The sequence below is a fragment of the Colossoma macropomum genome, unplaced genomic scaffold (assembly GCF_904425465.1).
Source record: "Colossoma macropomum unplaced genomic scaffold, Colossoma_macropomum, whole genome shotgun sequence".
NCBI lineage: Eukaryota > Metazoa > Chordata > Actinopteri > Characiformes > Serrasalmidae > Colossoma > Colossoma macropomum.
Genome location: NW_023494786.1, coordinates 14,029,651 through 14,051,296, shown reverse-complemented (window position 1 = coordinate 14,051,296; position 21,646 = coordinate 14,029,651). Strand labels below are relative to the sequence as shown.

At 40.2% G+C, this 21,646-nt stretch overlaps 1 protein-coding gene across 2 annotated transcripts in view; it reads left to right on the top strand.

Moving 5' to 3' along the window:
* The first annotated feature begins 6,927 nt into the window (after positions 1–6,927).
* usp32 (ubiquitin specific peptidase 32) overlaps positions 6,928–21,646 on the top strand; it is a 49,172-nt gene continuing 34,453 nt past the window's right edge. For both annotated transcript variants that reach the window (XM_036561389.1, XM_036561383.1), the window contains exons 1-2: positions 6,928–7,107; positions 16,044–16,171. In XM_036561389.1, coding sequence (XP_036417282.1) covers positions 7,050–7,107; positions 16,044–16,171 — 186 coding nt within the window. In that variant the 5' untranslated portion in view covers positions 6,928–7,049. The remainder of the gene's footprint in view (positions 7,108–16,043; positions 16,172–21,646) is intronic.

The window sequence follows — 21,646 nt, the reverse complement described above, 5'->3', positions numbered from 1 at the left end:
CGTTCACGTTCGTTTGCAAATGAGTATGATGAGTCTTGTTGTGTCGAGTGTATCTCTCAAGTATTAAATGCAAACAGATAATATTCTGTGCTGCTTTGAGAAAAACAAAAATGAAAGGGGTAACGTTAGTACATCTAATCGCATATTAGGGCTGGGCAAATTATCAATACTGTGATCGAAAAGACAGTGAATAATTAGGCATGTTTAACTGGATTTAGTGGAGTTTGTCAAATGCTAAATAAACATTTATATTCATAGTTTATTTTTTTGATAGTGGCACTACTGTTTTTTTTTCTCTGTTCCAATAAGGCCTGTCACAATTTTACATAATCGCCTGATCACAGTTTTTTGAAATAACTGCAATTATTTGACTTGACTGTAGTTATTTTCCATAGTCGTTAGATTTCACAGTTCATCATATTGTTGAGGTGGATGAGTTTGTGTTTATTGAGCCAAATAAATGTAAATAAAAGAAATCGCTTCTTTCTTCCAACTTTTCTTGTACTAACAAGTTCTACCTTTTAACTGTGCTATAACATGTTTAGGGGAATGTATGTTAATTTAATAGCTAGGATAGCTAGCAAATGTTAGCATGTATTCTGGCAGAACAAGTGTTTTTCACTCACATTTTCACAGTCTCTGTTGAAAAATGTAAGCGTTAGTTCATTCTGTAACTATAACAGTACAGTTAGCTGCTAAGTAAAGAGCTAGGAAGCAAGACTGATTTAAAGTGTGATTTATTAGTTGCATAAAATGAAAAAAGAGACAGTTGAATTTTTAATTACTTTGTCATTACATTTATAACAATTGATTACCAGCTGAATCTTGATAATTGTGAGAGGCCTAGTTTCAACTGTCTTGAAATAATGTTGTGATACTATATTTTTGCCATATCATCCATCGCTACTGCACATATTAAATATCAATAAATGTTGGAGGTATTTAATCCTGTCACCAAAAATAAAAGCGTAAGATTTTAAGGGGTTAATAAAAATCTGCGTCAGGCAGAAGTTGAGATATTCCAAATCGATATCTGATGATGCTCACTGTCAACTGGTTCAATTTAAGAGCAGCATAGTAGCTAAACACTGCTTCTCCATGTTTAGTCTTTACCTTCAGGAGGACTAACTGACTAGGTCCTAATGATCTGAAAGTTTGCTGGAGCATATCAGATACACACACTGGTCCTACACCATTAAATAATTTATAGACCAGTAACAGTACCTTAAACTCTTTTCTGTAATTTACTGGTAGCCAGTGTGAGGATTTAAGAATGGGGGTGGTGTGTAACACTCTGGCAGCTGCATTTTGAATCATTTAGGAGACCATTACAGTAACCAATCCTGCTAGAAATAAAGGCGTAAATAAGTTTCTCCAGGTCTGCTTTAGTCAGAAAATCTCTGATCTTCTTGATGTTCTTAATGTGATAAAATGCTGATTTAGTAGCTCTGAGATGACTGCTAAAACTGAGATCAGAGTCCATTAGTACACTAAGGTTACGTGCCAGGCCTTTAGATTTTAGGGCTCTCGCTTCCAGACAGGCAGCCAGCCTGTGCCTCTCATTTCTATTCCTGAATAAAATAATCTCTGTTATATCTTTATTCAACTGCAAAAAGGTTTGTCCCATACAGTTAGTGGTGTGGTCAAGGCACTTACCATGTTGAGATGTTTAATTATGATTAGAGTTTGAGATTTGAATTTGATGTCTTATTTTTCAGAAAGAAAGGCAGTCTTTTACATTTTTACCGTTTCTCTCAGTGTTTGACATCCAAACAGAAAAAGTCAGAAGCGAGTCAAACTTCGATACAAAATGTAAAAGTAATTACTCATGTTACTAACTGTCATTGAATATTTTTGATTATGTAATTGCATAAAGAATGAAATGTGAATCAAATGTATAGCATAATGATAATAACTCTAGATTTGTAGGGATTATAAAGAGAGTGACCCGTACCTCAACGGCAAAGCACAGCAGTTGGCCTGCAGCCAGCAGCAGGAGGCAGAAGATCTGCAGCCAGTGAGGGACACGGAACGACTGAGTGAGAAATCCGTGTTGGACACCATACAGCCACACCGGCAAACCATGCAGACCTGCTATCGTCAGCACACCCACAGGAGTTCTGAAGCCTGCAGACTTCATGAACTTACTGTGACTTTTCTTTATCATATTTTGTCCAATCAACACTTAAATCAAGTACATTATATCTATAGCACCAGTTTGGACATTATATCTATAGCACCAGTTTGGAAAAGGTTTAAGAGTTTTATTTATTTTTTATTGTTTTACATATTTTATATATGTATATATTTGCAGCATCAACTGGAGAATATTTTCAGTTTTGATATGACTGAGGACAAGATTCAATTTAATTTTCGATATTTATGTGTTAAAATTGTCTTTGTTCTACAGAGCTCTAATTACATTTTACACTATATATTATATTTAAAGTGTAATATATAACCAGATATTATATGTAATTATTTTATATATTAGATTACAATATACAAATTCATAGGATTATAAACACATATTACAGAGGCTGTAAGTGACATATATACAGTTTATCAGATATGTCAATATTTTTGACTGGTACTATATATTAATACATAACACATAAACTGCATACCACTTGCCATGACAGCCTGCACCCAGACAGGACTCTCTGTAAAGGAGCTCTTCCACTGCGCACCTCTAGTGCTGTGGTTGCAAACAAATATGCACCATTCTACTGAAGCCACCATCCAGCCCCACTACAGAAGAACAGGATCACACAATCACTAAGTAAACAAGAGCATTTCAGCATCTCAGCTGAACACATTCACTTAAATTATTAGTAATATAATAGTGGAACCAGGTTTACTTCATATAGCATCAAAACTACCATGAAACAATGTCTGAGGCATCAGGCAGCATACTTGTAATTATTTCATATAATGACTTTTTGTAGGGAAGCTTTTAGATGCTTTAAACTCTTCAGTTGCCTGTGAACAATTCTGACTTGAGGGCATTTCACATTACATCTCTCTGAATGACATTATTTACATCGTAATCATTTATATGTGCATCATTTTTGAAAATCATTCCCCTTTAATCATCACATACTTGCCTCAATGTTGTTCATGTTGGATTGTTAAGTAATCTAGACTGGTTTGTGCTGACAGAAAGGCTATGATAACTCAGATAACCACTCTGTACAATTGTGGTGAGCAGAAAACCATCTCAGAATGCACAACACATTGAACCCTAAGGTGGATGGGCTACAACAGCAGAAGACCACGTCAGGGTCCACTTCTGTCAGCCAAAAACAGAAAGCTGTGGCTACAGTGGGTCTGATGAATCCGAATTTCTACTGAGGCACACAGGTAGGGTCAACATTGGGGGCCAACAGCAGGAATCCATGGACCCAATCTATCTTGTGTCAACAGTCCAGGCTGGTGGAGGTGGTGTAACGGTGTGGGGAATGTTTTGTTGGTACACTTTGGGCTTGTTAATACCAATCAACAGCTTGAATGCCACAGCTTATTTTTGAGTATTGTTGTTGACCATGTGCATCCCTTCATGGCCACAATTTACCATCTTCTAATAGCTACTTCCAGTAACCAGATCTGAATCTAACAGAACACCTTTGGGATGTGGTAGAACAGGAGATCCATGCCACGAAGAATTGAGGGTGTTTTAGGAGCAAAGGGAGGCCCTAACCCCTATCAAAACAGTGTTATAATAAAGTGTTTACTGACTCTATATGACAATGTTATACGTCAAAAACCACATAGGCACATTCTTGCTGTCTGAGGCAAATGTGTGACGATTCAGGCATGTAGTTTACACAATGCTAATTGGAGGGGTGCACCAAATTTGTTAATTAATCTCATAGCTCCAGTGCAAAAGTGAAGAAGAAAACTCGAAATATCAGACATGGCTGATCAACTACAGTTTGGATAAGGGATAAAACTTAGTCAAGACCAACAATACATGAGGCTGCAGGAGAACTCGCGGTACACCTTTTCTATCATTTTGAACATGCTACTTGTTATCCATTTTACAATATCACACTATATATTTATAGGCTTAAATGGTGTTTGTAAATCCTTACCATCTAATAGAGCAGATATAACATACACAGGAAGAAACAGTGCAGGCTGACTGTAGACAGACCAGGCGAAAAGCACCAGAAGAGCCCGAATGTAACCTGTTGGTGAGAACAGTAACCATGTCTGCACCACCACCACTGGAATGCTTGCAGTTAAGATCATGTATGGCTTAATAAACATTCACCTATTATATTGCGGACATACAGACAAACGTGAAGGTCCATGTTAAAGGTGATGCTCTCTGTTCTGTAATGTGTTTGTGGACGAGCAGGCTGAGACAATAAATAACTTACGGTGTTCTCACACCTGGAGGTCCGAGCCAAGGTTCATGTGTCGGTCACGCATTTGATCCTGTTAGTTCTGGTTTCTTATTGTAATTAAGCGCGCGGACTAAACAACATCGCATGAACGCAGGACTTACCTGCGTCCTCTCGTCATCACCTACGTGGGCTGCGTCTCCCTATACACGGCGTTGATTGGTTTGTGGAGAAGCGTGCCTCTGACGTCAGCGTGTTTTCAATTCAGCGGGTAGTTTTTTTCCCGTTTGTTTTAATTGTAACGTCTGTTCTGTTCATTTTATTTTGAATCTGATGGGCTTTTTGGAAAATACTACTTACACAAGACACATTTTGGTAAATCTGAGCCTCGCCTCAGTGTTTTAGTTGAATTTAATATATTTATTGAGTCTCTTAAATGCTTTAGCAATAAAAAAAAGCTATGTCTACATTTTGGTCCTTTGTTCCGGACCGTGGTCCGAAGCACCTTTCGCACCTGCTATTCTGGTTCGGACCAAACAAGGTGAAAGCACCTTATTCACCCGCCTGTTCTCCGCTGGGTCGGTCCCGAGGCAGACGCTTACAGACTAAAAACAGATATATGTTGTTTCATTCTCTGATCGACTGGCCGTCATCCTCTTTTCTCAGACACCTGGCGTTACCTATACGTCTCGTCTTCCGAAGCATCTTGACCGATAAACATGTTACCGCCACTTGCTGAACACGCAAAGCTGTATTCTTCTGCTTCCAGCGTGAATTTTGCAATTAGAAGAGTTGGCCACAAGAGGGCGCCAAAAGAGCGTTATCAGCACCAACGAACTCTATGGGCAGTTTGGCCATTGTAGGAGAATTCCACCGACTTTTCAAAATTTCGATGTAAACAATATCATTTACGTGGTTTGATTTGAAATGCTAGAGAAATTTTCTAGAGAAATTGTTCACAGTGGTGGTGATAGGAACCAGACGTCCAAAGAGTTTAATGCGTCTGAAAGCTCACTCACTGAATGTTATTGCATGAAATGCTGTGTCATGCTTGATGTAGTGTTTGATGATAGTTTTGAGGTAAAGTTTTGGACTATAACATATTTTTTAAAAGACTTTCACAGCAGAGAGGTATACGCAGGGTGTTGTGAGGCAAAATAATTCTCAAAGAAAAGTTGTTTTTACGTTGCAGACATTATGATCAATTATCAATTAAAAAGCAACCATTATTCAGTTCACTTTCACTGACGAATATTTTGTCATTAATTATTTTAAAGACCTATTTAACCCCTGGCTGTCTTTTCCTTTCCTGTTTACTAACAGATAAGTTAAACATTAGACAGTGGAAAGTATCGTTATGTAACTGACCTTCAGTTTATTTATCATCTTGAAATAAACACGAAAAACACATGCAGTGCCCTCTTGGAACACAATAAGGCCCAAAAAAGCAGAGACATCATCATTTACAGTTAAAATCATCTCTTTTTGTGGGAACAAGTAACTCTATCACCACATTTATTGACCATTTAACATAATTTACACAAATTTTCTGGCACATACCAGAAATGGCAGATATCACAGTAAACTGAATTTTCCTCACTTTTTTGAAAAATAAAATATACGTGTATAGAAACTAACATATAAAAATGAATTCACTGTTTTTGTGATGTCAAAAATCTACATATATCCACTTATTTAGCCTACAGCAATTTATCCTACTTGTTCTCACTAAAGTTATAATGAGTGTTTAGCCTGGACTGCTTTTTGAACGTAGCGCAATATAGAGCAGCCAATCATAACAGAGCTCATTTACATATATATAATTTTGAATTCCCTTTTTTAAAAAAGGTAGACCAGACATTTTATTGTTTTATGTTACATTTTTCTATTTTTTTTAAAACCCCATTTCAGTAATGTTACATTCAGACAACCCACCAAGAGCATAACTTGATTAATTTTCAAATAATTAAGAAAGAAAAAAAACTGCCCAGGATTAATTGAATTAAAACATCAGGAATATCAAAGTATAATTATAAAATACAGGTTTCACTACTAGAAAGAAAACAGCTGATATCAGTAATAAAAAAGTGCCCATTCTTCAGTTCACTTTCACTGAGGAAAATTCGTCAGTGAAACTGTTGTTTTTTTGTTGAATATTACCTCAAAAATATTGTGAGACAGTGTCCCGGACATCAGGCAGCACGTTCATAGCCATTTTGTGTAATAACTTTCTGTGAGGCAGCTCACACACTTCGGACTTAGTTCTGGTTCCCATCACCACCACTGTGAACGATTGTGACTCGGGGAGTTTCTCCACAATGGAGCTCTTTAAATCAAACCGCTCTGGGCGACTTTGTTTACATACTAATACTATAATTATGCAGGAATTTTGAAACAGCCAGTGGATTCCCCTTTAAGTCACCTAGCTTCCCTCCACACACGCTGCTACACCACCCACACCGCCACAACAACAACAACGCCTCTACTATCCGCTGCTCCTCTCGGTTCGTCAGGTGACGTGCGGAGTCGAGGTCACGTGACCGGGCCGCCGAGGCGCGTCACTCGCTGCAACCCAAAAACTGGAGTTTAGAGAGAAACGACACGGATCTGATCGGAGAGTCACGGGTACCGAGGCAACAGGCGCCGCTCCCGCGCTCAGCGGCTCTTATTTATATCACAGTCCAGTGAAATGAGGGCAACATGGGGGCCAAAGAGTCACGGATAGGCTTCCTTTCTTACGACGAGGCCGTCAAAAGAGGTAACCGTTAATCGCGGATTGCCGATGCGCTTTACCTGGTTAGCTTTAGCGGACTGTAGCTCAGCGAGAAGCTCAGCAGCGCTAACGCGGCTCGGCTTTAACCGACGCTCGGCAGACATGTTGAACCGTTAACGCAGCTAGCTAGCCGTACAGCTAACTGTAGCTAGCCGGCTGCCGTTGTTTGAGGCTGGGCTTGAAGGTATGAGGCTGAAGTCAGCTTCTTGTTCGAATTATCCCGTTCCACCTTAAAAGGTGCAGCAGTTACATTCTGGCGCCTCGGGCTGAGGAGCCAAAATGTAACTGCTGCATCATTTAAGGTGGAACGGGATAATTCGAACACGAAGCTGACTTCAGCCCCGTCCTGAAGGTGGGGTCCGTCTGATTTGGACGCGCCTTCTCTTTAAGCGGTTCGTACAGTCCTGCAAGCAGCAGCGTGTTGTGTGTGTGTGTTATTGGTATGTGGACTGGGAGCGTTAGCTAGCTTTGCTCCCACACAGACACAGCCAGGGCAGGGCGGCCCGACTCTACGGAGTTTTTCGTCTCGGCTGTGCGCTCCCTCCCTCCGTCCACCTGGTCACGTTGCTGAACTGTTTACGTGTCTGCTTTAAATGTGTTTCGTGGTTTGAAGAACCATGTGAAACATGTTTCTTGATACAAAGAACAATGCGGCTACCTGTTAAGCGCTGTAGTTTCTTTTGAGCAATCCGAGTTTGTTTACCCCCCGAGTTTGTTAACTCGCTGCTGTCAGGCTCAATATGACACTCAGTGGTGAAACCTAACCTGAGGGCTATAGCTCTGTAACACTGTGGGTCGGTTCCTGGACGAGGATTAAGCCCAGTCTTGGACTGCTAAGCATTCTGAATGAGGATTCTCTATTGTGAGGAAGGTCTTGTCCAGGACTAACGTTAAACTTAATCCCTGACCGGGAAACCGACCTGCTGTGTAGTTTGTAGACACCTGCTCATCTTGTGAAATCAAGGGTATTAATAGGGAGTTTCTTCACCCTGTGCTGCAGCAAGAGCCTCTTTTGTTTTGCGATATCACTAAATGTTGGAACATTGCTGTGAGGATTTGATTGCATTCAGCCGTAGAAGCGTTGGTGAGGTCAGGTACTGATGTTGGATGATTAGTTCTGGATCACTAACGCCACTACAGTTTAGGGGTTTGGCAATATGACGGTATTTTATCATTATTGTGATATGTTTTGCCACAATACGCCTGTCCGTGGATATCGTCAGTACTTCAAGTACACTGAACGACTGCGTGTTTCATCACTAGGAGAGCATGATTGTCCTGTTTAATTGTATTTAGTGCAGTTAAGGATATGAAACAATAATCACCGTGTTCATAGTTTTTCATTGCATATTTAAATGTGACACTGATTCTATTAGTTATTATTAATGATATATAACTTATCTCAGAAAAACTAAATGTTGTGATACATATTGTGTACTGTAAAATTGTCTTTGAGGATCATGATGTTATATGTCATATAACCCACATATACTACAACTCATACTGATTGCTGCTCCACAGTCTAATGCTGGAGAACGTCATAACCTCTTAAGTCATCACTTGCCATTTGTCATGGTACGGCTGATCCAGTGTCCCATTCTGTTGGTCATTGCTTTTGTATGGAGACTATACAAGCTGTGTGCTTGTAATTTACACCTGTGTCAGCAATGGGGGCACCTTAAAGTAGCTGAAGTCACTAATTAGACAGGCTGTCTGGATGCTTTTGGATATTTTGGGTTGGTTTTCTGGACAGGGATTAAGCCTTGTCTTGGACTGCACAGTATTGTGAATTGAGGTTCTCTTTTGAAAGAAAAACGTAGTCCAGGACTAGGCTTAATCCCTGACTGGGAAACCGACCCAGAATTAGTATCCTGACCCAAATTCTACTTCATAAAGCAGGTACTACCTTGCCTTGTCAAACAGCTTTTATTTATTCTCTCCTGTCTGCATGTACACTTCATCCACAAGCATGAACTAGTCATGAATAGTTTGAAAAGTATGGCGTGCTGTATAGTGTACACAAGAAATTGCGTGAAATGTTTCAGCTCTGTACATGTTGATAATGTCCTTGGGACTGACTGTCCATTGTTTTGTTTTTTTTTTATAATAAGGCATTAAATTTTACTTGTACGGCCTTTGTCTCCAGTTGGAAATGATCACACTATTAGTGTCCTTGGATGTACTGTATAGGTCAGAATAGCACTGATTTAAAATATGTGATTTTTGTAAAAGATCCATTTATTCTTTAGATTGTTTGTTAATGACTGCAGACGTGGTAGTGTGTCCATTGATTTCAGTGACGATGCCACTTCCAGAGGCCCTAATCAATCATCGATTACTGAAAGAATGAAGAAATCGAGTCCCAGACAGATTCTGTGGTCTTTTGTCAAGCAAGTGATAACGGTTATTCTTACATAAAAGGTGGAAGTGCGTATGTGTAATGATTGTCTTTCAAGCGTTCAGGGTCAGATTAGAGAAGTTGGAGGAGCTGGTCACTGTGAACTACTATATATTGAGGTATCAGGAAGTAGAGGTGGGCAATGGGGCAAGATGTAATATCACAGTGATTTAGGAAGACTTTAATGATGTACAATGTGTCACAATATATTTTATTTTTGACGTATTAAGTTACAACAGACAAAGTAGTGCTACGTTTTTAAAAATACTATTAAAAAGTAAATTCAGTTATTTGCATTCAGCATTTCACACATTGTTCTGTGCTAAATCCAATTAAACAGGACTAGTTATGTTCTAAATATTGTCATATTGCCTGGCTCTGTCAGGGAGTGGCTGTAGTGTTCTTTGGTGTCGTGTTCCTTTTAAAACTTATTGCAGCATAAGAATGTATTAGATGTGTTTTCGCCAAAAAGCAGAACTTTAAGAAGGTGTGCCTTTTATGATACTTTCCTACTTCTTCCATTCTGCTTCTGATAAAACTGAATGCTCATTTTGTTCCTCAGTACCTTATGATAACAGGAAGGCTATGGGAATTTTGCATCCAGGATAGAGTCCTATACAACAAACATCAATGTTGCTCCTGTACTTTGGAGAGAAGAATGAAGGCCTTACAGAAGTCTTGGACACACAGATGGTGCAAGCAGTGTTCCTGAGGCGCTCAAGTCAGAAGGACACTCGGGTCAGTGTGCTTGATGTGAACAGAGGTGCTTGTCCATCTGACGTTTGCAGTCCAGAAGACTGACACTGTCCGAGCAGCCCCCACCTTGATGAATAAGCAATATGCCGCTGTTTGTTTGCATTCATTTGCATCTTGTTCTTGCCTTTGCCACAACCACAGGTTAGAGATTTTCATTACCGTCAAAGTGACAACTGCTTTGGTGAAAACCGATTTCTGTGTCCCCTCTGTATCTGCTTGACATTATCCCATACTTGTTGACTTTCTTGACCTTCAGTGCCCCAAATTGATGTGGCTGTTGGTGCATTAGGGAAAAACAGGCCTGTACAGTTATTTCTCCTTGTCTAAATATACCAGTGAATGGAATCCAGTATCTACCAATTAGCATGATATAATTTGTTTTAGTTTATTGATAATAACATTAGCTTCTTGGGTTGCACTACTCTGTAGGTCCAAAAGTATCTACTAAATAGTGAATTCAGCTGCTTTGTGGTGCACCCATTGCTGACATAGGCATTCACACAGCTTGTAGAATGTCCACAGAACAGAGTGGGACACTCTGGAGCAGCCACACTTGGGCCTAAGGTCATCTAATGTCACCTTATGTCCCTTGAGCATTGGCCAAAGGGGTATAAGGTTCTCCAGCATTGGGCTGTGAAGCAGTGGAACTGTCTTCTCTGGAGTGGTGGAGCACCATCCACTAGCTTTGGGAGTGATCTAGAGCTGATCATCCAACATCAGTACCTGACCTCAATAATACTCTTGTGGCTGACTGCAGTCAAGTCCTCGCAACAGTCTTCCAAGATCTAGTGTAAAGCCTTCCTAGAAGTGTAGATGCAGTTACATCAGGAAAGGAAATACATACTCTCTATTAATACCCTTGATTTTGGAAGAAATCTTTTGGACTTTGGGCTAGTACCCCAGATGAAGATTGAGCCTAAACCAAGGCTAAAAATGATTTGCTGTAAAGAATCATCATTAAAATTAAAAATTTCAAAGACTAGCCTTTATTTGTGTTTTGGAAACTTGTCCATAGTGTGTCTGTTTTCTGTTTCTTCACAGCAGAGGTGTGTCTGAATTGTGTTCTTATGAGTATGAAACGGACTGTCTTTTAGCTTATTATGTGTTTTGGAATTGCTGCATTCACCCAGTGGCGCATTTACGGTGCAGTCATGATTGTGTTACCTAGTTTTTATGTTGATGTCATAGCGTCATAATACAAATAGACAACAAACAGTGACTGTTTTCCATTAGGTGTTGTGTTTTCACTTTCTGGAAACCCTCCTAGTTGCAGGATTCCATTGACACCTTTTGATGTATTGCAGTTTACTGTGTTCTGCCTCTGTCCTCAGATTTCGTCATCCTCTCTTAGAGAGGTTTGCAAAACAAAGAGGTTTGCTTGCGTTTAATAATCATCGTTTTTAAATCACTATAGGCACATGTTCATGAATATCCATGCTTGTTTGGCGTGAGAGCACCAGAAAATTATAGGATGTTCAAATTGACTTTCAGGGCCTCACCCCTGCTGTTGGTAGGCCAGCTGACAATGCTGTCTCTTTCTCTCTGTTGTAGAGTGAGCTGTAGTATTTCTGTTTCAGAGTGGCTGAGAGCATGCCCTGGCAGGTTACACACTGGAGAATCTGGCTGAGATGATACAGAATCAACTTGAGAAATCAGTTTGCCTTCATGTAGGCTAGCTCGCATGTCTTCTCCTTTGAACCAGGCCTGAGCCTGGAGTCCTCTGCTTTGAATTAAAGGTTGCCTGTACCTACAGACCTACATATTAGGAGCATACTGGGAGCTCAAAGTAGGTCACGTTTCTGTGGAAGAGAGTTCTGGAATTAGTTTAACTGTAAAATACGAAGCATCCTGAAGGCTCAAGTCACAAAATAAGGGTGAGTATTATAGAAGTAGCAACCCTCCCCCTTTTCAGACGTGACAGTCTTTGAAATTGGGTGGAAGCAAAAGAAATCAAAGAGGGTGGGAAGGCTCTAGCAGTCAGTTTATCTAGCTCTGTTGCAGTGGCTGTCATTTCAAAGTGATAAACTGTCACACGAGTCCCCAGCGGAAAACCGTTTTACATTTTCTCCTCATTTTCTCCACCGCATTAGCGAACAGCACTCTGCGCCAGTGTTTCATGTGAGCCTAATTAACCATAATCTTGAAAGGATTATGAACGCGACTAATATTTTATAATACTCTTTTCAATAAGGAGGAATAAGGCAAGCGTGTGGTTGGCAATGTTGTCATTAGGCTGCTCAATACACTGTGAAATAAAGATTTCTAAGGTTTTGTATCAGCTCTCTCTACAGCTCATCACATTTAGCATTCTTTAACACTACCCTGGCAGCCGCTTCAGCCTGAAGCTCTGTTCTTTATTTCAGATGTCCTTTTGACTTTGGACTCTGAAGTTTAATTTGTATTTGATGAGTTTCTGCTGTACACCCAGGGAGTGATCAGCCGCTGAAATTATTCTGGTAATTCAATTTGCCACGACTTTCAAGCAGGAATTTATTTATTTATCTTTATGCACACTGGAATAGCAGAGGTCTCGTGCTATCGCTCAGAATAATCTGCCATGGAAACTGGTCTTATGATTCGCTTAGCACTTCAGCATTTTCTCATACTCTGGCCTGAAAATTGCCAAAGCAGACTGTTTAATTGACCCTTAATGACTTGGGAACTGAGAGAGTTCCCTCACTGAGTGCGACTTTCTGCAGTTGTGTGGAAATGAAGTCAGTGTTCATGACTTCCGCACAGGGACGATGTTCCTCATATTGTGTTTATTAATGTGGAATAGGATCTCCTTTGTGATATTGTTCTCCACTGGCAAAGGAGACAAAATGATCAGATGCCTTTCTGTTGAATTAAAGGGGAATTTCACATATTTTTAAAATGTATGCATAATTCAGTTGTCTTTGTAAGTCAATAAGAGTAGTTTGATGTGAAATAGTTAATTGTAGAGAAACTTGCCTACTCAAATTTCTTTACAGTGGTAGTGATAGGAACCAGGCTTTACGATGTCTGCCATTTTATTCACTGTGTAAAACAAATCAGTGAACCTACACATCTCTTTTTTTTAATGTGTAATTTTGAAAATGTTAATATAGTGCTAAATCCAAAGAAAAATGTTAGGGACTGTTTAGCATGACACCCTATATTTGAAAAAGAACATTTTAAGGTCAAAATCTTAACTTTTAAACTATTGTAAAGCAACATCTCAGGTATCAGCAAACATATTTGTTGGCAGTTCATGTAATAACTTTGTGAGGGAGCTTGTAGTGGAATTAAACTCTTCAGGCATCTGGTTCCTATCACCACCATTATGAACAATTCTCAAATCTAGAACAGAGCATTTCACATTAAGCCACTCTGATTGATATTGTTTACACCTTAATCATTTAATTATGCAGAGAGAAAAAAAATCAGCGGAATTCCCCTTTAAATGTGTTGCTGACTAGGTGGGGCAGTAATACTGATATACCTCAAAAGACCTACCTGACCTTGAAGGTTGGAAGGGAAAGAAAGGGTCTACCCAGAATCTGTGTCTGTGTGTGTCTGCTCTACACCTTTCTTCAGCAAAGAGCAATGCTCTGTGCTCCAGATCTTTGGAACAAGAGATTTTTGTATCTTTGTATCTTTCGACCATCCTGCCTGATTGAAATACCTCTGGAACTTTTAGCCCAAGGCCTTTTTTATAACCCCACAGGCTCTGGAGTGTTTCCTTTTATTCTCCACTCTGTTGTAAGTTCATGAAAATGTGAGTTCCTTGTGTCGTCATAACGCAACATATCCCTTCCTTCCTGCCACAGAGAGATGGTTAATGTTTGCATTGTTCGCTCAGTAGGAGAGGATTATTGACCTTGATCACTGAGTGACTTAAGACCTTTGTAAGTGGTAAATGGTCTTTTACGATTTGGAGGACATTTCAGTGCATAAAAGCAAAGTGTTCACTGATGCTTGCTACTGCTGTCCTCACTGTGGATTTATCCTTTCTGCAGATGAATAGCCACTGTAGGTCAGGCTCTTTTTTCTTGGACAAAACTATGAGCGGTGCAGCCTTCTTTTCTCTTTCCCTGAACCTGGCTAGTGCTGCGAATAAGAATATGGTTGAATATTATTGTCTTGTTCAGCTTGACATGTCAAATGTTTTGAAGCTTGTTTCATCTAGGTCAGGTGAAAGTGTCCACCCCGCACAGTTAACCTCAGATGCAGCTCTTTGCTGCTCATTTAGCCGGAAAACATCACAGCGGATCCAGGAATAGAGAGAGGTAACAACAAAAGGCAGGAAAGTACTAGCAGTATGGGGGCTGTTCTGTGGTGGGGCCCATAATGCCCAGCTTCACCAGCGCTGTGAGTGTGGGAAAGCACATCACTCCCAGTCACACTGTGCTAGATCATGGGGTCTCAAAAGAGCCTTCTTTTCGTTGGTGTTGAGCACCTCTGTCTCTTCAGGATTTCATGATTGCAGCACCAAGACTTTTTTTGTGGTTGCGCAGAGCTACGTACAGTCCCCTAGGTCTCCTTTGTTACCAAAATGGTTCTTGCAGTGGAAAGTCCATTCTTCCCCCACTCTCAGGAAGGCATGGCTGAGAATGCCCCACCGTACATTGTGTGCTGCAGAAAAGTTATTGCATCATGCGGTGAAAGCAGGGGTCTCACTTGGCCCTGTGCGGATGTGGCAGTGCCTCAGCTGATCTTCATAGTTGTAATATATTTTACCAGCAAGCAAGGGTTGGTGATAAGGTAAAAATATACCATCATGATATTTGACTACATTTTCATGATGCAAGAGAGGTGTAACAATTTTTAGTTTATCTGGAGTTTGTGAACACCAAAAAACAGTTTAAAAAAAAAAAAAAAAAAATATATATATATATATACACTGTGTGTTTGATTAGTTGAGTATTTACTACTGATGCACCAAAAAGAAAATCCTTGGCCAAAACTGAAACCGAAATTCAGCCCAAACAGTTTGCTTTGGAAAGAATACTGAAATCAAAAACCAAATAAAAACAGTTTACATGACATAAACTAAAATGACAGTATGCGGGCTGCGGTATGTGCTGTAAAATCAAACAACAGATAATGGATAGTCGTCCAAGGCAAAGGATTCTATTACTTTTTTTACTCATACTTGGCACTTCCCTAGTTTTTGCCAAAAACAGAAGAAGAGGAAACAGGAATAAAAAATAAATATTTTAAATATTTTAAAAATATTTATAATAAGAGTGCCATAATTGGCTGTCATTCTACTTGTTACTATGCAGTGTAAGCATAACTATGCATTGTTGTTTACAGACTTTCTATTATTGGCTTAAATGGTGTTTTTTTATTACATTTTAATTGATGCATACCTTTTATTTATTGTGTTGAGATGCCTGACAATACCCACAGTATACTCAGAAAAGTGTATCATCCTGTAATTCCCTCATTCCTACCAGACACTACAAGACTAGAAATGCCAAGAATCAGTGATGGCCTTTCTAAATGCTTGGGTAAAATTCAGGCCCAAGGGCCTATAAACTTTAAAGAGCTGGGTGTGGGTGAGTGTGTGTGTGAGCCTGTGCAATTAAGACAAAATGCTGACTCCAGCTTGTCCCTATCATAGTAACTCTCAGGCCCTTCAGAATGCTGTGTTGATGGCTTTGACCTTTCAGCAGTATGAGTTTTCAAACTTGGACACAGTGTGGTATTAATGTTATCTTATCAGGATGTGAAGGCTAAAGCCCTCAGCACCTCCTTGCACCATCTGGTTAAATGACTTGCCTTTTGTTTTTGTTAACAGTTACCGATGTGGAACTCAAAAGGCTGAAAGATGCCTTTAAAAGGACCAGCGGATTGTCCGCCTACATGACACAGCAGTGCTTCTTCAGGGAGGTGCTGGGAGACGGCGTTCCTCCGAAGGTCGCAGAGGTAAGCCAAGCACCAACACACAATCAGCATTTAACTACTGTACCTCTGGCTTCGCCAGCTGTAATTTGTCCCCTTTACCAGCTCACAAAAATGTGTGATTGCTTCTTTCAGTCTCAGAGCCATCCTCCCACTTGTTGGTTTGTGGCTCGGGGTAGATGTTTTGTCAACAACAAATTTCCTGGCTGAGTCATTGTGCTGTGTAGAGAAGGATTGTACCCATGAATCTGTCTGATATAGCTCACTGCAGCTACGATGGTGGCCTTCCTGTGGTTTAGCTTTTCTCAGAAACAAAATACAGCTCTAATTTTTTTGATATTTGGATTTCAGAGTTTGCTTTAAGCAAGGAAGGCAGGCGTGACCACCAGCTTACTTGCACCTTCTTAATCCTGTGTATTCAGTCCTGCTTAAAAAGAAACATAGCAGTCTGCACTTGTTCTGCATTGTCTCCATGGCTTCCAGAAGCCCCCTTTTTGCTGGGCCCATTTTGTTTATCTATCATAGTAGACAATTTAAATGGCCAGGAGGTCCAAAGGAAGCATCAGTTAATTTGGGTTGGCATATGGAGACATGCCTCAAACAGAAAATTGAGATCAAAATCTCAGTCCAGCTGAATCCTTATTCTGCTCTTTAATATCATCTGTTTTTTTTTCCTCCCGAAGTTGTCTCAAACAGCCATCTGTGAGTTAATGATGTTTCTCATTAGGACAACAGCGAACACTCCAATTTCTGTGGAGAAGGGCCTTCATAACTCTAATGCTCAGCTTTCAACTTTCAAATCACATCCCTTAATTCCCAGGAGCTTGTAATTAGATCTGAAATTGCCACATGGTTGCCCATGTTGTGGACTAGCCACTGTCAGACTTCATAGTGTGCCAATGTCATTGTTTTTATTTCATCCATCCATCATCTAAACCGCTTATCCTTCTGGGTCGCGGTGGGGTGCTGGAGCCTATCCCAGCTGTCATCGGGCGGAAGGCAGGATACACCCTGGACAGGTCGCCAGTCCATCGCAGTGCAGGGTTTTTATTTCATCAGAAACCAAATGTTTGCAGAGGGGAATTTTCACATGGATATTATTTGCTTTTATGTATTTCCCTTTTTTACTTCTCCGCATTCAAACATAGCCTGATTTTGCTGAATGCCGCAGACCTGTTAGGGTGATGCCACTGAAGTGATGCAGGTAACAGGAGCGATTTTCGTAAGTGGTCTTTGTGGGGCCAACAGCAGGTTGCTGTAAAATGTAACTCTTATATGTACCACAGTCTTTTAATTTGCCTACCCTGCCTGCAGAAGTACACCTGCCTCACCCTAAGAGCCTTATTACTCTGCATTCAGAGAGCTTTCATAAAACGCATCCCTCAGTATTGCACAAAGAGCTGGGCTTTTGTACTTTTAGGAACCTGGCAGGCTCCTGCCTCTGCCACAGTCAATGGTTGTCATAGGAACCAATAACTAAAAGCCTGTCATCATATATTTTTTGTGTTGTGGCTGTTGATTCGGCTTTTGAAGAGCAGTGCCACACAACAAATTACTGACACTCAGAGGTTAAACTACGGCTGCCTCTTTAAATTCTTGGGTTAAGTTTCAGGAGCCCCCTCATGATTCTTCAGCAACTCAAGTTAATTAATTTAGGCATAAATACAGCCTTTCACGGATGGCTGCTGTCCAGTGAAATTCCTTCGGCGGAGCGAAAGTGCCACTCATTCAATATAAAAAAGCTCGACACTAGAAATAGAGTGCCATTTTGTAGCAGTGGAGATATATTTAGCCCCGCTTCCTCAACCTTTTTGTGAGTTCTCCTCACCCTAAGCAGCATGTGATGCTTTTATCAAGAGATTCTTCTGTTCGCAAGAGAACTGCTGATGCAGACCTAACCTGCTACAGTGATTCAAGCATGTGCATTCTCATCTTCAAATTATCAGTCCCATCTAACACGTTTATCACAAGTGCAGGGTCAAAAGTAGAAACCATGTATGCATATAGGCAACACATTGTTTGCTTATAGTCTTACTTCTTGGTCGCACCCTTTCTTCAAACACTTCCACACTTCACATTTGCATGCCTAAGTCCAAAATCTCCCTATAGGCATTAAAGCAGCATCAGAAAGTAATGAGGGCTGGAGCAAAAATGCCCCTGAAATTTGAAATGTAAAGGGAAAATGCCCCTCTATGAATCCTATTTAAAACAAAGAAAACATGCTACATTTTTTTGTCTCTCTGAAGGCACAATAGTCACCTTTGGCTGATTTGATTAGTCAATGTGATAGTTTTTACAGTACTGTGCAAAAGTCAAGAAACCACCCTTCATTTATTTGACTTACAGTCAAAAGTTTCTGAGGGGTATAGATATAAGATAATCCGCCTGCAAAAGGAAGGTGAAAGTCAAAGGAAAACAAACAAAAAAACAGGCATTTTCAAAACTGAAATTATAAATGATAAAAATATAGAGACGAATGGGACTCCTAAGAACTGTGCAAGACCTGGTAGAGCACTAAAACTGTCACCATCAGATCAACAGCTTGATTTTAGGAGAAAATCAAGCTCCACTCTTGCATGACATCTGAAAAAATCTGAGAAGAAGTGTTTTTGTTCATCTTTCCAATATGAGAAGACAGCTCAACACTGTGGGTCTGAAAGGATGTGTAGCTGTCAAGAAGCTGTTACTGACAAAAAAAGCCCCCCAAAAAAGAAGAACATTTGCAAATCAAACAAATAAGGTGCTGATGTTCTCAGAACAATGTACTGTCCACTCCAGAGACCTTAACATTATTGGGATTGTTTGGGATTACTTGGATGGTGAAAAGCAGAAAATGCAACCAACTTGACTGGATTTTGGAGGTGTGGAAAAATCTGGAGTGGAATCTGTGATAAAGGTAAAGGGTGGATACACTGAAAATTTGATGATATATTTTGTTGTTGGCTATTGTGTAATTTTCTGATTAATATGTATTTTCGGCTCTTTTCCTGATGCTGACAAAATTGACTAGAAATAAAAAAATGAAGGATGGTCTCAGACTTTTGTATAGTTCTGTAAAAAGTCACTGGATTGCGACACAGACGAATGATGTGGGGAGTGTTTTTTTGATTTAAGGAGCTGAAAATCCCAGAATTGCCTTGAAAATCAAATTCAAAAATACTGAGCCAAAAAAATTTCTGCAAACATTTTCTAAAAATTTCTGCCACTGTATTAAACCCAGGAAACATATACCGACATACACATTATCTGTCTCGCTTGTGGAGGTAGTTGTGTGGTCAGGTCAGAAGGCAGTTGATCTTTAGCCTGTAGGCCGAGGGTGATGCCTAGCCCTCTGTCCATCAGTGGTCAGTGACAAGAGGAGCCCACAGCTCATTCCTTCACAGTAATAAGTGAGCCTGAGGGCACTGATGCAGTCTCATTTAGTCTCATTGACAGCTAGCCAGGCAGCCAACAGCACCCACTGATTTCTAGCTTCCGATGGTCATTAACGCCATCGCACCCTATCAGCTTCCTGCCTGCTCTTGTGGCAGTTTAAGGAACATTCACCTTCATCATTTCCTGCTTTATTATCAGCAAGTATTGGTGTAATTAAAGGGCAATGATCACTCGTATATGCCAGTGGCACGTGAGGTTTCTTCTTATTGTTCCACTAAATCAGGGCAGTTCAGTTTATAATTGCCTTGTACGTGTCATATTGTACCTCCTCGAGGTCGTTTGTCATTGAGGAAGAAGAATTTGCTTCTGTAGTGACACGTCCTCGTCTGTGACGGGCGTGTGAAGACCTCTTTGTGCAGATTGATATACTGTCAGTGCAGAAACACACCCTTCTCTTTCTAAAAATCTATAAGTCTTCCAACTCCTCCTGATTTGAAATGAAGCAGGGCAGACTGCTCTGAATAGAAAACGCACTGCCGTATCTCTGTGAATAGTGCTTTGTATAGCATTTTTTAAATGGGAGTTTTGTAGAGATATGGCACAATCCCCTTAACCTTGGACTTCAAAAATGCAATTCAGTTTGCTGCTCGTTTGCCAACAGTCTCCTTCATCCTCGGCCTGGATCACATGGCTGATCTCACTTTGACTCTTTCATGCAATAGTGTAACACACTGGCACAGCAGCCGATATTTTGGCAAAACTTCAAATTTACAATTTTCCCTGTCTGAAACCATGTTAAGTAATCTCATGTAGACTTGCTTATGTGCTTTCTTGCACTGTAGACATACTGTTACCTGTACTGTTATCCATAAAATATCCAGTCCAGGTTTCAAGATAGCTGTGCTACCTGTCCAAAGGTTTATAGACACCTGCTTATCTAAAGCTTCTTTGAAAATCAAGGGTTATTATTTGGGGGTCAATGATAGGTGGAAAACATGACATCTGAATTTTTTTTTTAACTAAGCTACTCTTTTTTGCATTTTCATTCACAAGCTCTGAATGGGTTAAATGTCTCCTCTTAAAACCTCTTAAAACAGTAAATAATGTGGAAAAACAGTAAATAATGTGGAATATAATTAAAATAGCAGATTTCGATATAAAATTGATTTATTGTTCAGTCCTAGTCAAATAGGGAATGTGCTCCCACTTTGCTGCAGTTAGGCCTCAACTCTTCTGGAAAGGCTTTGCACTAGATGTTGGAACGTTGCTGTGACAATTTGATTGTCTTCAGCCACGAGCGTTAGTGAGGTCAGGTTCTGATGTTGGTGATTTAGCTCTGAATCAATTAATTGTTCAGTCATAGTATTAAAAGGGAGTTTGACCCCCTCTTGCTGCAGTAACAGCCTCTACTCTTCTGGGAAGGCTTTACACTAGATGTTGGAACATTGCTGTGAGGATTTGATTAGATTCAGCCAAAAGAGCATTAGTGAGGTCAGGCACTGATGTTGGATCATTGGTTCTGGATCACAAATGGTACTCTAACTCATCCCAAAGGTGTTAGATGGTGCACCATCACTCCATCTCTCTTAAAACCAATTCTTCAGGGCTTAACACCTCTCTAGCTGACGCTTGACATTGGGCATGGTATCCTTTGGTTCCTGTGTAGCTGCTCCATAGCTTCCAGTTCTATTGGCAGAGCTTTTCTACAGAGACTATACAAGCTGTGTGCATGCAAGTGGACACTTGTGTGAGCAATTGGTCCACCCTAAAGTAGTTGAATTTACTAATTAGAGGATGTGTCTGAACACTCGATGGATGCCAAACTTGGTTTGGCTCATTGACTGCGTTTGGAAGTATGGGGAAAGTTCTGTAAATTAGATTTTTTTTCCCCCAAAGTATTAAATTAAATAGGCTGCAGTGCACTGGTGGTTATGCCTGGGGTTTATACTGTGGAGAGGAGACCTGAAAACAGAGGAGAGAATCTTAGGGGCCTCAATATTGTTATGGGCCAAAATTGCACTCTGTCCTGCTTGAATCTATTCAAAAAGATGGGAAATACAGAATACTAAATGAAAATTTGTAAGTTTTGATATTTTTTCCACATACACATGGAGTGTTTTAGTT